The sequence below is a fragment of the Nematolebias whitei genome, chromosome 3 (assembly GCF_014905685.2).
Source record: "Nematolebias whitei isolate Nwh7 chromosome 3, NemWhi1, whole genome shotgun sequence".
NCBI lineage: Eukaryota > Metazoa > Chordata > Actinopteri > Cyprinodontiformes > Rivulidae > Nematolebias > Nematolebias whitei.
In genome coordinates, this window is record NC_056500.1 from 42,599,391 (window position 1) to 42,616,480 (window position 17,090).

Here is a 17,090-nt window from a genome sequence, read left to right on the forward strand (position 1 = left end):
ATATATATATATATATGTATATATATATATATATATTTATATATATAAATTAAAAAAAAATATATATATATGTATATATAATAAACCATGTTTGACTATGTAGCAAAATAAAACGTGTTAAGACACAGTTTTTTAAAAATCCATTGTTTTCACTTTTGCATTAAATCAAGACAGAAGTAGTGCAGTTGACCTGGAACAGGTCAAGAAAACCATGCCTGATGCAATCTTTCATCTGACTAGTTATTTCTGACCAATACACTTTTTAAATGTATGTATTTATTTTTCATTCATGATACGATATACTTTGTACCATACTTTGTCTTAAATCAATTTAAAAAAACATACAAGTATATACTGAGCTATTGTTACTTCAAATCCAGTTCCTACATATCAGGATTGGTCAGAAACTTTAGGGTTTTGTAAATTTCGCAACAAACTTCTAACTAGGGAATTAGTCCTGGCCCTGGTGACTCATGACCTCCTCTTTAGACTCAGTATTGTCATTTCACACACAACAAACATGAGTGTATATAAAATACATACAGTAGAAGCAAATTTATATAACACTTTTTAAAAATCATAATTGTCAACATTGCAACATTTTTGGTAATGAAATCCCTGTATAAATGATATATCAATGGTATTGGTCAAGATAGTACATAGTACAATGCTAATACTTTTGCTGAAGTCCCACCTTACTGGCAGTGCCATGCCGAATAAGAGACCTGACCACCACTCCACTACTGAACTCGTCCTCTGCGAGGCAAAGGCCCAGACCTACATGGTCCTGGAGAGAGATGTGACATGCACAGCTTTAGATCTGACAGCCAAGACAAATTAAAACCAGTTCAAGCAACAGCAGTGACTATTTTATACCTGAGGTAGAATGATGTGCTCGATGTCTCCGGAAAATCCTTCACCCTCTGCAGCGTCTGGCTGGGAGTCCACGGTGTCCTCACACTCTCTCCTGATTTCTTTCACCAGCTGACTTGCTTTATTTCTAATAGAAAGGACATTTGTGAAAACCCTATTTTTTTTCAATGAAGATTTAGATTTTTTTTTTTCAGTCTTTTTACCTGATAAGAATAATCTTGACCTTAGATGGGGCATTGTTGATGATAGTAGTAGCATTTTGGTGACTACGGCCATACAGGATCTGTCCATTAATCTAAAAGAAACACATTGTCATGTTTTTTCCTAAGCCCTTTAAGCATTTGGGAATACTCTCGCCCCAGAAATCTTCTCTCAGAAATCATGTGTCTCCTATTATTAGTTTATTTCTGTAATCTTTTGCCTGTCCTTTTTTCTACTATGCCATAAGGTTTTTGGATTTCTCATTTCTAGCTTGCTCTTTTGAATGCCAAGCACAAATCAGTCTCCTAATAATAGTTTGACTAATAAATCTGTTGTGTGGTTATGTAAAGCTTTCTCATTCTAGTCATATCCAATTCACATCCCCCACCTTGATATTGACTATTTTTCCAAGGTACCAATGGTTAATGTTGACCAAGCTTTGTTCTCAGTTACTTTCCTTCTTACCTCGAGTAGTTCGTCTCCAACTTGTATCCTCTTGTCTAACCCGGCAGGCCCTTGAGGGTCTATGTCTGCCACGTAGACACTCATGCGAGCCCTGGAGCCCTCCTTGTTGCCTGCGAGGCCGATTCCCAGACCACGAGCTGCGGAGTCTTTCTCCAGCTCAATCATGTGGAGCTTCCCTGACAGGCTGCCGTAGCGCTGAAGCATTTTCTCTAGGAGAGAGTTAACAAACAGGAGGTTGTTAGGGGAGGAATAAAGTGGCTCAGCCAGAATGTGTGGCCTACTACATCTAATGACCGACACTTGGAGGCATGTGGCGAAGCGTTACACCCTGGAGGAGGGTTTGTGTGTATGTTGTTACATTACGCTCGCCAGGGATAGCACACTTGCTTTGGGGAAAGGAGGACAATGTTGTTGTTTCTGTTCAATGCACATATATAATATATTTTATACTGTGTGGAATATGTGTATGCCCTGAAATGTTCCACTGACCTGTGGATATACTTCATGTTTTGTGTTTAGAACTCAGTCTCTGAAACTTTAGACACTTTGTGACGTGTCCATGTGAATACGTGGTCAGTTTGTAAGCTAATTATTTCAGATATCATGTAAAAAAAATAAAAGTCACAAAGGGAATTCTTTCTTGGACTTCCTTACAAGTACCACAATAATAATTTGATCATTTATTCATGAGGTCTAAACTTGTTATGATTAGCCCATGTACACAAAGACAAACATGCATGCACACTTTTAGGGCTGAACAATTAATTGCATTTGCAATAATATGATAAATCAAGATTTTCTAATCGCAAAGGCTGCAATTTGACTGGTCACGTGATCTGGTTACATGACTTGCGAATGAGCGGAGTGGAGCAAAGAGAAGCAGGGAGCGAGAGAAGTCAACACTGCGCTTTAACCGGTTGCACAATGGCATCATGCTTGACAGAAGCTGACACATCTGAAAGTTTGGTACCAAAAAGGGGCAGCACGGCCGTTGTTTGGAATTATTTTGGCTACATAAAAGAAGACGCTGTGCAACGCTATGTACTGTGCAGAACCTACCTTGCTGTTGCTACTACTCGAGATAACACCACAAATGTTTATCAACACTTAAAAAAACACCACACAGCCATTTAAGATAGTTGCATGGCTAAAATGCCAACGACCAGTGCTTCAGCTTAAAGTCAGCAAAGCACCATCCGACAGTGATCATTGACCGAACTGTTCGAAGGTAGTACTCTGTATGAACACAATTTGAAATTGCACGCGGAAAAATAACTCGAGCAATAACGGAGTTCATAGCGAAAAACATGATGCCCATTAATATAGTGACCAAGTCTGGGTTTGGTAAGCACAATGGATAAGAACAGAATGCCCTCGCGCACACATTTAGGCAAGTTGCAATCCTGGAGCCATAGAAAGAATGACAGAGTTGCAGCAGAGCTGAAAACTGGGTTTTTTTTGCAACTGGAACAACTTTATTGCTTGTGTTCACATTGAAAAATAATCGCATATTAAATCGCAATATTGAGGTAAAAAAATCGCAATTAAAATATTTTCCAAAATTGTTCAGCCCTACTTTAGATTCCAGTCAATCTATCAATACAGTGTCAAAAATACAGAAAACAAGGCGACAAAGAGGTTGTTTTGTAACAATGTCATTGTCAATGTCAATTTTATTAATATAGCACATTTAAAAAAAAACTCTGTTGACCTGAGCTGTCCCGTAGTTATGCTGCTATAGGCTTAGACTGCTGGAGGACAAACTGACCACACTTTTCACTCTGCTGCTGTCTTTACTTACTCTGCTCAACCTGTTTTGTATTTGTAATTATTTTTTCTATCCTTAACGTGTGTTTTTTTGTCTTTCAGATACACCTGGACCTATACCTGGACCTACCATTCTGTGTTCATCTGTCTCTCCTTCCTGTCCTCTCAAACCAGCTGGTCAAAGCAGATGGCCACTTGTCCTGAGCCTGGTTCTGCTGGAGGTTTCTTCCTTTTAAAAGAGAGTTTTTCCTTTCCACTGTTTCCACTGTGCTTGCTCAGGATGGGAGACTGCAACGAAGCCAAGATTCAACTTGTCTGCTGGATTCCTTAGATAGAGAACTTTACTAATTGGCTTTTATGTGAATGTTTCTGTAAAGTGCCCTGAGACAACGGTGCTGTGATTTGGCGCTAAATAAATAAACTGAATTGAATTGAATTGAATTCAAAGTGCTTCACAAACATGAAATCAGCAATAAAATAAATTAAAGATCAAACATTAAGTTCAGATGGAACTCAAACCAAACTTGAGTTAAAAGCCAGAGCAAAAATGTGAGTTTTTAGACGAAATTTAAAGGACTGCATGGACTCTGCAGAACAAATGTGCATGGGTAGATTGTTCCAGAGTCTGGGTGCTGCCACTGCAAAAGTCTGAGCCCCCCCTACGTTTTAATTTTGCCCTCGGCTGCGCTAAAAGCATCTGACTGGAGGATCTCAGTGTTCTGTTTGGGTTGTAAAAGTGCAAAAGATCCATTAAATAACTGGGTGCTGAGCCATTAAAAACTTTAAAAGAAATCCTAAAATCAATACAAAAAGGAGCAGGTAGTCAGTGTAAATTGACTAAAGCAGGAGTGATGTGGTCCTGCCTTCTGGTTCCTGTTAAAAGATGTGCAGCAGCTTTCTGGACTAACTGCAGGCGATGGAGCGACGATGGTTCCAAACCAACGTATAAAGATTTGCAGTCATCCAGTCTGGCGGTGACGAAAGTGTGGATGACAGTTTCGAGGTCTTAAAGAGGAATCTAAGATTTTCCTTTGGCTATTTGACACAACTGATAAAAACAGGTTTTGACAACTGCAGATATTTGCTTCTCAAATTTAAACAAAACTGTCTAAAAACACCCCAAGATTCTTGACCACAGAGGAACAATGAGGAGCAAGAGGGCCCAGAATGTCAGCGCAACCAAAGATCGGAGTCTGGTTTTCAAATACAACAACTTGAATCTGTTTTTCATTCAGGCTCAGACAGTTCTGGTCTTTGACATCTTTTAGACAGTTACACAGATGCTGCGATAGGTCAGAGACATCAGACATGCATGTTGATAACTGAGGTTTTTAATGCAGCGACTGTTTCCTAAAAAGGTTTCATTAAAATGAGTCCAGAGGTTTAAATGATATTTTGCTAACAGACAGAGCTTGCTCCCAAAACTCAGTGCCTTAACTTTGAACAAAGCTTTTATACAATCTGTTGGTGTACAGAAGATGTATTGTGGATTCAAAAAAGTTCAAGCCAAAAAAACAACAACAACTGCACTTTATTTTGTAACAGAAGACGTTTCGCTGCTCATCCGAGGAGCGTTCTCAAATCAAAGAACAGGGAGTGTGGGGTTCGAGTTGTAAAGCTGAGCTAAGCTAGATACATATGTAGATTGCCCTATCACCAATAAATGTATGTGAATATCTGTAAAATTTACCAATTTATACCCAATTTTGTATTTTTAAGGTTGATTTACCGTACTATGGCAACCACATTAAATCAGTTTGACTTCAAACTGTAATTAGTTTAGTGGTACTTACAGTGATTACTTTCTGCAAGTTCTAATAAAATCAGTTCTGTGGGTTCACAAGACGCTTTGGTAACAAATACACAAGCACGAGCAAAATATGTAGACAACGATTTTGCTTGTGTGTGTATTTGTGTGTGTGTGTGTGTGGGGGGGGGGGCACATTGTCTGCCCTTGCCTAATTCATCTATTCTCTGCAAGATAAATCTGACAAAATTTGCACCTATCTTTGGGTAAGTTCAGAAAACTTTTCTCTGATCTAAAGCTCCCTCATACAGGTAAGCTTCAACACCTGTCGGAGAAAATAATAAAACACAGTTTTTAGAGTTAAGCCTATTTGGAATAGTGTGTCCAGATGTGTTTCTTTTACGTCTTTTCAGGAAGATGGAATGTTTTTGTTTCTGCTGAATGAGATGATAAAGGAAACACTGAGGCACATTTCCTTAGTGTTTCCACAATTTGTCCATCTGTTAACCTGGCATCTGCTTAGATAGTTCCAGGTCACTTGGGAAGCTTCCAAAACAAATTCATTGTCCTGTCCAGCTGGTTTCTCTTGTAAATGTCATGAAAACAGTCTAATATAATGTTCCAACTTGTAAAAATGAACATCCGCGAGCTCTATGACATTTTACGAGCATCAGCATCAGCTCATTCTTTTGTCATGGGTGTGTATGTGGATTGTCTCCCTTCACTCTTGGCTTCGCTGTATCTGTATTTATGTCTCTGTGATGTCTTTATGATCTACACTTACTCCTGCTGGTGTCTTCCCCATATTCAGGCATCGCCACGACTGGTGCCAGGACATTTACGGGGCTTCTCCGATCCACTCTATCGGATGTTGGCGAAGGTGCCTAGAGGATACGTTTTTGCATTATTGAAAAGGCAGAGTTTAAGATGCCTTAGGGGTCCTTCAGGCATGAGCTGGATGACCCCCGAGGCTTGTTCCGTGCACTTGAAGAAGCCGAGGGAAACACTGATGAACAGGATGAATTAATGAACAAAAGTTTTTAATGTCAGCTATAAATAAGATGAAAGATGGCTGGAATCATGCATTATTTTGTAGCAAACCTACAAGTGCATTAAAAAAAAAAAACTTCAAACGAGCACGTTCTCTATTTAGAACAATGCATCTCCATCAAAGAAAAAATAACAAAGAACTTCAACAAACAAGGTAGCTGCAAGGGACTTTGAACTGCAGGGGTTTTATTTACAAATATGCACCTTCATTATTATTATTATTTTTTTTTTTTGGCAAGTTCTTTTGATCTAAATGCAAGGTTGCTTTTAAGATACTGGGAACACACACACATGCACACACACAAATAAATGCACAAACCTTAAAGGGTGTGGGGGTGAAGGGGTTTGCATGGGAGATACTAAGGAACAGACTGCTGAGGGTTTCTGCTTCCTGGGATCACAAAGGGAAACACACATGGTTTGACAGAAAAATGCTACCAAACAGAAATGTTCCACCCCCCTGAATAAACCCTATTCTTGAGGCCTTTTGGGTTTCTGTGTAGGTGTTAATGACTCATCGCTCTATATATAATCTGGTGTATATATATCAGTCTTGATGCAGTCCTGTCAAACACTGCCAAACGACAGTAACTTTATGGGAACAGGAATTAGAAATAAAAAAAAAAGACAGCTTGTCATTTGTTCCAGTGAAAAGTTAACTTTTGGTCATTGTGGTTGAAACAAAACCAAGGGGAGAAAAATGATAAATTATTGTAGTTCCAACATTTTACCTCTGTGTGTCAGTGTTTAGTTTATATTTTGGTGCAACTAATCTTTCTACTTTAAAACTGAAGAATTATTTTGTTCAAGCTGGAGCAATTTCTACACCTATTTATCTCAAATGTCCATAATGTGAGCTCTAACATTGGCAGAAGAGCAGCCTTACCTTGTTGTTGTGTGTGTTGGACAGCGGCGTTGGAGATAGTCTTTCATGATTGATGGGATGAGGAGACTGTGTGCGAAACACAATATGTAGAGTAGACAGATGAAAACCTATAGGACTATGAGATCTGAGTACAATTTTGATTACATTATCAGTAAAAAGATACTATTCTGTTAGATCTTATCTGCCTTGGGAACATCATGTTTTCCTGTTACAAACATTGATGTGCATCTCCTGATGCTGTCTGATACAATACACACTGAAACTTTTCAACGTTTGGGTCGAAACTGAATGCAAAACTGTTTAAGCCTGAAGAAATCAAGCTGCTTTACAATCTGAGTGCACGTAAACTACAGAAAGCATTACAAGTTGAGAAAGTTGTATTTGTAGCGTCTGAGGAACAGTACCAGAGATCTGTCTTGTCCGGACTGGACTATGAGGATCACGGAGTCTCCGGCCCGGCGGATGGCCTCTACTGCCTGCTCGTGGCTGGCATCTCTTAAGTCCACACCGCTCACCTTGACCAGGAACACAGATGTTACAGCATAGTTGTTGCAAACATTTATGCAGTATGTGTTGACTGATAAAGGTTTTTCAGTGGTTGATACAGATTCTTAGTTAGCAGTGAAGCAAATTGTTGATTTCTGAAGCCAATTTCTTTGGCTGGTTTTAGCCAATAAATAGCCATGCATTGCATTTAGAGTAGATGCCTACAGCAGGATGTGTGGTATTGAGCAGGAGGTATAACATAAGCCTCAGAACCAATAGACAAGAAACATCTAAAATATACCAAAAATGTCCATGCTCAATAATCTAGGATTACAATCCAAAAATTTTCAGTCAGGTCATCTGGACAGTTTCTTTTTTTGCTGAATGTTTCACCTTCCATCCGGAAGGCTTCATCAGTCAAGGAAACACACAACACAAAACTGGTTAAAAACTTTTGGTTTTGAACCAGTTTGACATGAATGTTGACGAGGAAGAGGGCCGGCACAAGAGGAGGGGGCATGCCAAAGACACCATCTTAGCAACAACATAACTGGTTTGTCCCACTTTGGAGTAAGCTGTTTGGGGGAAGAACCAGTTTTGCGTTGTGTGTTTCCTTGACTGATGAAGCCTTCTGGATGGAAGGTGAAACGTTTCAGCAAAAAAAGAAACTGTCCAGATGACCTGACTGAAAATTGTTGGGGATCTAGAATATAATTTATTTAAAAGAAAAACTTTTGTTTTATTAGAAGTCCTTCAGACAGAAAGTGGATAACTCTGCACTTGTTCATGGAGTAGATTCCAGTGCAGAGTGATGGGCACTCACACAAACTGAGCCCAAGTTCAGCAGTAGTTCTTGAGAGATTGAACATATATCCAGAAAGTAGCTTGTTTTGCCAGCTGTAGTTTGAATGCAAAGTGCATTTGTTGGATTGCCAAAAAAAAGCGAGCAGGAACGTGAGTTTAGAATATTCTCGGAGCTCAAAGAGTCTCGGCTCGTTCAGGAGCTGAACTGGTACAACAACTGTTTCCATGTTTATCTCAAACTGATAAGAAAGTGATGTAGCAACCTTTTGATGTAATGAAGGGTCATACAGAGATACTTAAAAATAGAAAGAATAAAAAAAAACACTACAGTGATTGTGAACACAAACTGTGCATCATAACATGTGATTGGATGCACAAAGCTATCTACACTGGACGCTACAGGTGCAGTGTGCAGGATGGCACAGTGTGCTTTGTGTTCTTGCACATGCAGTAGATGTAAATGTCTGGAAGCAGTACGCTATCCACTGCTTTATGTAAAGAGGCTGCTTAGCCAACTTCCTCCTCACATCAGAGACGTGTTAAAGACTACACAAACCAACAGAGACAACTAATGATCATTAAGGTATTGACTCTGGCTTGGACCCACAGACAGTAAACATCCTTAATTAGTCAAAAATCACATTGACATACGGAGGTTCAGTCCACCACCAACAGATGCACCTTCTAATTTCCTGTCTTCACATGCTCAGCTGTGGTTTATGCAGATTACTCCAAAAGATGGTCAAAGATGGGCTAATAATTCACCCTACAAATAAACCAGTTTATATCAAAATATTTATTACAATGCAGCTATTAGAGGTCAGTTTGGATTTTCAGAGAACTCAACAAATGTAGTTTTTCAGATCAAGGCCTCATTTATACCCTATTCCAGATACTTTTTAAAACAATATTTCCAAACAATGTTTATAAAAGTTTTTGGTACGTTCACAAATTTTAACAAAAAATGCTGACATACCCATGCCATACCACTAGGTGGCAAGAGTGTTCACATGAACATGCTTAGCTAAAGATTCTCACACACAAAAAAAATCAACCTTTAACTTCTCAGCTAATTACTTTCTCAGCATATAATCAAAGTTTAACAGTGGCAGACCCAGGATGAAGAGAAACAGAACCATACGCATATAATAATAATAAGAGTACTGTATTAGTTTGTTTTTAGGGCACATAATGATCATGGGCATGAGCTCCCAGGTCATTGTTTCTGAGGCGCTCCAGTCCTCCAGTCCACACAGATCCAAAATAAACTGAATTTTTAACAATCTCAGCTTTGGTTTTGGATCTAATTTAATCTAAACCTAAGTTTGTGAGTGACTGGAAGGGGCAAATGAAGCAATAAATTCATTTTTAAATATCTGGAGAGGTGTGGATGGGGCCCAATTGTAGATTCTCTGTTTGGATTTAGCAACTAATGAGACAGGATATGGCAACATTTCTAACAATTGACCACTCTTTTTGTCTGCTTGTGCTGCACACGCAGTTTCAACAATAGTACAACAGAATGACATGCTCTCTGGCCCTCAGCTGCCCACTTTTGTTGAGTCTGTGCTCACAGCAGCCTCAGATTATTATTTTTTCCTCCGTGGCTGACGCAAGTGAAACCTGACATGGTCTTGTTCAGTTAAAGCCTGCTCGCCTCGAGGTTCAACATGTTGTGCATTCTGCTGCCATTCTGCTCTACACAGTTGTGAAAAAACGAATGTTTTACAGCAGAGTTCCTGTCACCTCAAACACGCGTGCACGTTTTCCCACGATTTTTCTTGTCATCAAATCGTCTCTGAAGTCAGCAGCTTTACCACCAACAACCACTCCTCAGTCAAAGTGGTCACATTTCATTTCCACTTTGGTGATTTATGTCCAGTTTTTATAAACTAAAGAATGTTTTTGTTCATTGCAGTTGAGTAGGGGAGACAAAAATAAATACAAACAGAATAAAATGCAAGAGACGTGAATTCATTTTTCATTTTGTTCCAATACAACAGCATGAATCTCAAAACTTTTTCCTTTTAAAACAAAATATGTTGCCATCATTTTCTAAATATTTAAAGAAATACAGTTCTTCATTACGGTTTCATATTCTTCGAGAAATTATAAGTAATAAATGATAGATGACAACGTCAAAGCACAGCTACAGCATTTACTCTGTTTGCTTCACCATGAAAGGTGGGAAATCATGTAATTTAATGTGTAAATGGTAAATGGGCTGTGCTTATAAGCACTGTTCTACCTTATCAAGGTACTTAAAGCAATTTTCAACACAATCTGTGCCTCGTTCACCCATTCATACAGCACTCTACTAGATCTATACAGACTAATCAAAGCTTTAGATCATATTCATACACTGATGGGACACACATCAGAGCTAATGAGGGGTTCAATGTCTTGCCCAGGGACACTTCAACATGTGACTAATGGTGGAATCGAACTCCCAACCCTCTCATTGGAGGACGACTGCTCTAACCACTCAGCCACAGCTGCCCCAACTGGAGTGTACACACTGTGTACGTGTTTTGTTTGTATGTTAGCAAAATATCTTATAAACTACTGAACAGATTTTAAAGAAACTAAAAATTAATCATTAGACATGCATCTACAACTGATTAACAGTTGGAGTCAAACTCATTCAAGATGGCCGCCAGAGCTAATTAGCCTTAGCGTACACAAAATAGCTATAGCGCAGACTTTTTTACAGATGAGCTAAAATTTGGTGTGGTTGTGGCTGAGAGTTATTTCCAACACATTCTTCAAGAGCTAACAAATTGCCGTAGATACATTTTAATACAACATATATTATAAATACTTTGACTTGCAGGGCGGTAGGTAACATATGTTTATTAAAAGAATGCTACTGTCATTTATTAAAAAAAAAAGTTTTTGTCCATTCCTTTATGCTAAACCATAGTTAATACCTTTTATGGTTACACTTTTTGTTATATTCCTTTGGAAGCAAGTCTGACTGTTTTTCTTTCATTATTTTTAGTACAGCGGTAGGAAAAAAATCAATATAAACATTTTAAATTCAGCTAAACATAGTCAATGCATCGCACACAAACCCACACATATATACTTATTTTTATATGTCTAATACTTATTCCTGTGTCTATAAACCACTGACACACATGTCAGGTCCATATATGCACACAAACCTCTAGGATCCTGTCTCCAACCCTGAGGGAGCCATTATGTGCTGCTGGGCTGTCGGGGCTGATGTGCTTGATGAAGACGCCCCTCATCATCTCTCCACTGCTCAGTCTTCTGCCCATTCCTCTGCCTCCCATGATGCTGATGCCCAGGGACTGGCCTGGTGCTCGACTGAGCCGCACACTAAAACACAGAGCAGGAGGCGTTTTCAAACACGGCGCAGTTGATGATCCTTCTTAAAGTTTAGGTGGTAAATGTGTCCTCAGTGTATCACTGCATAAATCCACATGTAGTATTAGTTTAGTTGTTTTTTTGGTCTCCTACTATTCGCTGCTTAGCACTGCAGTTTCAATTTCTGAGATTAAATCAAACAATCATCTGTAAGGGAGCAACACAAAAGCTGCTTCTTGTGTACATGGCATATTAGTGATTTATCCCAGTGGGACGGAGGCACAAATGCAATAAACACAAGCTGAGAAAGTAGTCACGTCCTGTGAACGTCAGAAACTCGAGCATGGTAAATCTGCTGTGCGGCTCTAATCCTACTGAGAACAGAATCGGAGCACTCTTGGATTCTGTAAAGCCTTCTCGAGTGCACGGGTCTTGAAAGGCAGAGTTTCCAAAACCTGCAAAAATGGAAAGATTTGAATGAAGCCCATTAAGAATCGGGAGTGAATCTGCTGATTTACTAACCTTTTCGGCTGATCCCAACATCCTGCGGTGTGAGAACAGAGCTCGTCCTTTTTCTCGTCTTTACCGTCCACCGTTATCTGCACATCTGGCCTCGGGAATCTTCCGTCTATGTTTGTTTTGTCCGTTGTCTCCTTCACGGTGTCTCCATTTCTTCCATTTTCCTTATTTTTTGGAGGTAGATATTTTGGGACTTGCCAACTAGTAGCAGACAAAAAGACATTCATGAAAAATAACCGATTCTTAGAAGCTTCAAAATCCCAGTCATGTTTAAAAAATAGCTTTTGCATCTTTACTTTATTCATCCAATGTAATAATTAGCTGCTTTTCACTGTTGTGCGTCATGCAAATTAAATGCTAATAAACTATTCATATATTTGAACAATATTTTCTATTTAATTCTGCATATTTAAATTGTGCCTGTGCACAACAAAAGTCCTCTCAGGGACTAGTTTTAATCATGAATCCAACTCAAATGCAGATTCTAATCCAATTACAGTCAATTCAGCTCCTATTATAAAACAATACAGTCACATACAGTACATTATGAAATGCCAATTAGTAAATGTTATCGTCTATGGAAACCAGCAGATTGGACTGAACCTTTACTTCATCTCAGCCTCTCATCCTGAGCAGCATGTTGGCAACAGTGGAAAGGAATGACTCCCTTTTAACAGGAAGACACCTCCAGCAGAACCAGGCTCAGGACGAGCAGCCATCTGCCTCGACCGGCTGGGTTTGAGAGGACATAAGCGAAACACAGACAAGCGCAGAAGAATTTGTCTAGGTGTGGTTTCTATGTAAAAACAAACAAATAAAAACACAGGGCGACAACACCAATAACTGCATGTAAAAACATCCTCTCCTGCAGTGGCAGAATAACTAAGGGAAAGCTCAGTAAACCCAAGCAAACCTAACTATATGCTTTGACAAAAAATAAATTATTCAGCTTAAGCTCTACTTCCAATGAAACTTTTTCAAGCTCTGGGAACCACAAGTAAACCTGTGGTCTGAGAGTAAAGTGCTCTGTTAGACAAATTGTTGTTTATCATTTTTCTTTCAGCTGCTTCTTTCTGCACTCATCACAGCAAGCAGACATGAAATATCTGCCAGTTGTTTTATGCAATGGTTGACAAACTGGGAAGTGCAATGTTAGGAAAATATGAAGCAATTAAATCAGGCCTATTCAACAAAATTGCTCAGGAGGTCACAGTTTCTGAAAGCCAACAGCTCGGGGGCCGGATGGATATCCAGCGATTAAAATTGTTATGTAAATAAACCAAAGGTTATAATGATCTGTTACCTTTTAAATGTGTTTATTTTATTGCATTGAATCATAAATGCAATAAACAGAACCCAAACCCAGACCCCCCCCCCCCAAAAAAAAAAACACCAAAAAAACAAAAACACAACATATATATTTTTTTTTATGAAGTGGGCCAGATTGAAGTCACCCGCCCACGGGCCACCAGTTGAATAGCCCAGAATTAGATCTTTAATACAAGGTGGAGACTGGTTATTGAGAGCGTTGTAGATTAGAAGTAAAACTTCTCTCTCTCCGTTTATAATCCATCCATCCATTTTCTTTTACTCACTTCTTTCATTTTGGGTCACGGGGGTCGCCAGTACCCATGTCCAGCAATCACTGTGCGAGGGGCGGGGTACACCCTGGACGGGTCACAAGTCCATCACAGGGCCACATAGAGACAAACAACCATTCACTCTCTCACTCACACCTAGGGACAATTTTTAGTATTTTTAGAGGTCTGTGGGAGGAAACTGGAGTACCGGGAGAAAACCCACGCATGCACGGAGAGAACATGCAAACTCCACCCAGAAAGGCCTCTGGACTGGGGTTTGAACCAGGGACCTGCTCGCTGAGAGGCAGCAGCTCTACCAGTTGCGCCACCGTGCTGCCACTCAGTTTATAATCCATCATCCGTAACCTCTGCTTTTACCAAACCAAGAGGAGTAGTTTTTAAAAACATCAAAGTAGACAGCCATGGATATTTGAGTGTAATTTCCTGTTTTTTAAGTAAAAAAAACACAAGTCACTCTGGTTTACAATGAGTTACATAGTTGGGCCTTAAAACGATGCATTGGTTAAAATGCAAATAGATTTGAAAATATATAAGTCTTCTGCTAGTGAAGTCAAAGTAAGGTTGATTCTTGTGGTGTTTGTGTGTGGTTGAATGTTAATACATGCAGTCTCCATGATATACAGTATACATATATATATATAGATATATATATATATATATATATATATATATATGCAGTATACTGTGTGAGTGTATGTAAAAATAGGTATGGAAGAGCAGATTTTTTCACATGAATATGTTTAAGGGTGTAAAGCTGTAATAAGGATGTGAGTGATAGTGGTGCTATCTACACAGCAGGAGTCTGTAGCCAGTTAATGCTCAGAACAGGGCAGAACAAATGATTTTGAAAGAAAACAGCCACGAGAAAAAGAGAGGAACCAGTCAGGGAGGAGAAGCACAATGAGTAAAAGAACCGCACAAGACAATTGAGAGTGAGATGAAAGACAGATGTGGGCAGAGACGGACTGAAAGAGAGGAAGAAAGAGAGAGAGACGTGATTGAAAGATAAGACTGACAAAAAGACTGCAGAGAGTAATAGGAGTGAATGTGGGAGGAGAAAGGAAGAGGCTTGAAGATGGAGTGAAAACAGGAACAGACAGAAGTGAAACAATTCATTTCTGCTGACAGTCAGCACCGAGATCCATAAGCGAAGGGCTAAATATAACTCAGAGATTCAACACTGAGAGAGGAACGGAGCGGAGAAAATCCAGACACTAAGCTGGCTCCTTCCTGCAGCGATCCTTCCTCGAGTATTCGGATAATTAAAGTGAACGATAATTGCCCTTTAACACTCATGAGACTTGCAACATTATTAGCCACCTCTGCCTTTAAAGACAGTGCCATTAGATCATTTACAATTATATCAATTCAACAGTTTAACATTTTGTTCTTGCTTTATTAAGAAAATTAAAAAAAACAGATAAAGCCACTAAGCCTATGTAATACTTGTTATATGTGCAAGATTGTAGATTTAATTTAGTCAAGTACTGTGTACCCAGGTCAATTCATCTTTATCGAATTGTACTTTTGGTCTCTTATTACTAGTACTTTTTATGTCCTAGTTTTCCCTGTTTACACCCTCCTTGGCAGCTTTGATTGTTACTGTAGCTGAAATACTTGAGATTTTTCACACACTGGAAGGGATACATGCTATTTAACTAGGTCTGAATGGTTGAATTTTGCCACAAAATGTTTTGGAACTAAATAACATGTGAGACTAAAATGTCTAACTGCTGTTAGATTAATGAAGATCTCCCTGTGAAAAGCAGCTATTAGCTGATTAAGTTGTGGTTTATACTGGTTGTGCCACCCCAATGAGAGGCCCCAATTGGGCATGACCACTACCATAAGGTTTTTCTGTCTGTGCCACATCAGTCTGGGCCCTGAGTAGAGCGTAGGTGACCATGAATAATAGGTTTTTTCATTCAACCTTGATTTATACAGGTTAGGTCCCAATGAGCCTTGAGGACTCATTTACAAGAGAAACCTGGTTGGGTCTCAAAGGTTGGTCATAGGTCAAACAAAGGTTAGACCTTTGCATCTATTATTACCTTGTGTCTGGTGCTAGACTGATCGTAGGCATGGCGGCCGGGCCTTTAGACACCGCTTTAAATGAAGCAGAGGTCCTGACTGTGTTCTGGTCCAGTGCTGTCGCTTTGGTTTTGACTGAGGCAGAGAGTCTGAGCGTTGATGACACTGTGGGGCTGGAGGACCTGGTGGGGGCTAGCGCAGGCCCAGGAGAAGGTGTTGGTAGTGTCGGTGAAGAAGATGCACTGTCTGTTGAAATGGAAGCCAGAGGGGGCAAACACAGGCGACTTCGGTATTCATCCACCTGGTGAGCTGGAACGTAGATTACACTGAAAGTGTGGGGGGGGTGGGAGGTAAAAAACATATTAAATGTTATCCACACAACTCTTGTTCACATCTCAGTTGACAGAAAATAACTGTATTAATAGGTCGGAAATGATGGAGCTCAGTTGGCTTATAAGAACGTTAGAATATTAGTTAGAGTTGTTAAGTGATAGATGACGTCAGCAAATGGTCGTCCTAATAAAGCAACAAGACAAGCCTGTCATGTCTGTTTCTTGGTGATTGATTCAGTCCTTGTAGTTTCTTAGCATTCCTTTCATGGTTTATTTTTGTTCTTTGGGTTCAACTGTGTTTTCCTGCTCAGTTTAGATCTTTAAGAGTTTCATTTCCAGTATTCTGGTTTAGGCCTTGTTTTGTTCCCCAGTGTTTCTTGTGCCATCTTCCATTTGCCCTCAGTAAGCCTCCCCGGTCCTCCCAGTCAGCCTGGCACCTTCACCTGACCCTAATAAACATTTATCCCAAGAGTTTCCACTTTCATTCCCACTCAGTTTTGTATTATATGGTTCCATATCTCCACCAGCGGCTCATTATCCAGAATACGTGTCAGATGTCTCAGTCCTCCTCATGGCTCACTGTGATTTTTCCTTCCTGTGTTTCTGTAAGTGTTGCTGCCTTGTCAGCTTTATGTTTGTGTTTAATAAATATATATATATATATATATATATTTACTCGAGATCCTTGTATCTACCTGCATCTGGATCCAAACCTCCCCGACTGTGACAAAGCCTAAGAAAAAACATTCCTTTAAGTATTATTTTTGGCAGCATGGCCTAATGCATGGTCGAATTCATCACAAGTTCAACATGTAGAAAATGTTCCTTCATGCCAGCGAGCAGAGCAGATCTTTGTGGTGGGAAAAGCCCAAGAAGTTGTGTTTTCAGTATTTGGTTCATGGTAATTGGGTATTCTTAGAAGGGACAAGCCATCAACACATTCTTAAGGCCTGGAAGTGATCTGGACCAATAGCATCTTTAGATTCAGCTAGCAT

The 17,090-nt window shown here is 39.5% G+C and overlaps 1 protein-coding gene across 1 annotated transcript in view; it reads right to left on the bottom strand.

Annotated features, from left to right (window-relative positions):
• The window catches only part of si:dkey-92j12.5 (multiple PDZ domain protein), a 74,152-nt gene that overhangs the window by 11,570 nt on the left and 45,492 nt on the right, over positions 1-17,090 (bottom strand). The window contains exons 21-30 of the mRNA XM_037674348.1: positions 15,784-16,089; positions 12,135-12,332; positions 11,447-11,624; positions 7,394-7,504; positions 6,990-7,055; positions 5,838-5,937; positions 1,540-1,748; positions 1,077-1,168; positions 877-1,000; positions 695-787 (exon numbers count right to left, since the gene is read on the bottom strand). Of these exons, the coding sequence (XP_037530276.1) occupies positions 695-787; positions 877-1,000; positions 1,077-1,168; positions 1,540-1,748; positions 5,838-5,937; positions 6,990-7,055; positions 7,394-7,504; positions 11,447-11,624; positions 12,135-12,332; positions 15,784-16,089 (1,477 nt within the window). The remainder of the gene's footprint in view (positions 1-694; positions 788-876; positions 1,001-1,076; positions 1,169-1,539; positions 1,749-5,837; positions 5,938-6,989; positions 7,056-7,393; positions 7,505-11,446; positions 11,625-12,134; positions 12,333-15,783; positions 16,090-17,090) is intronic.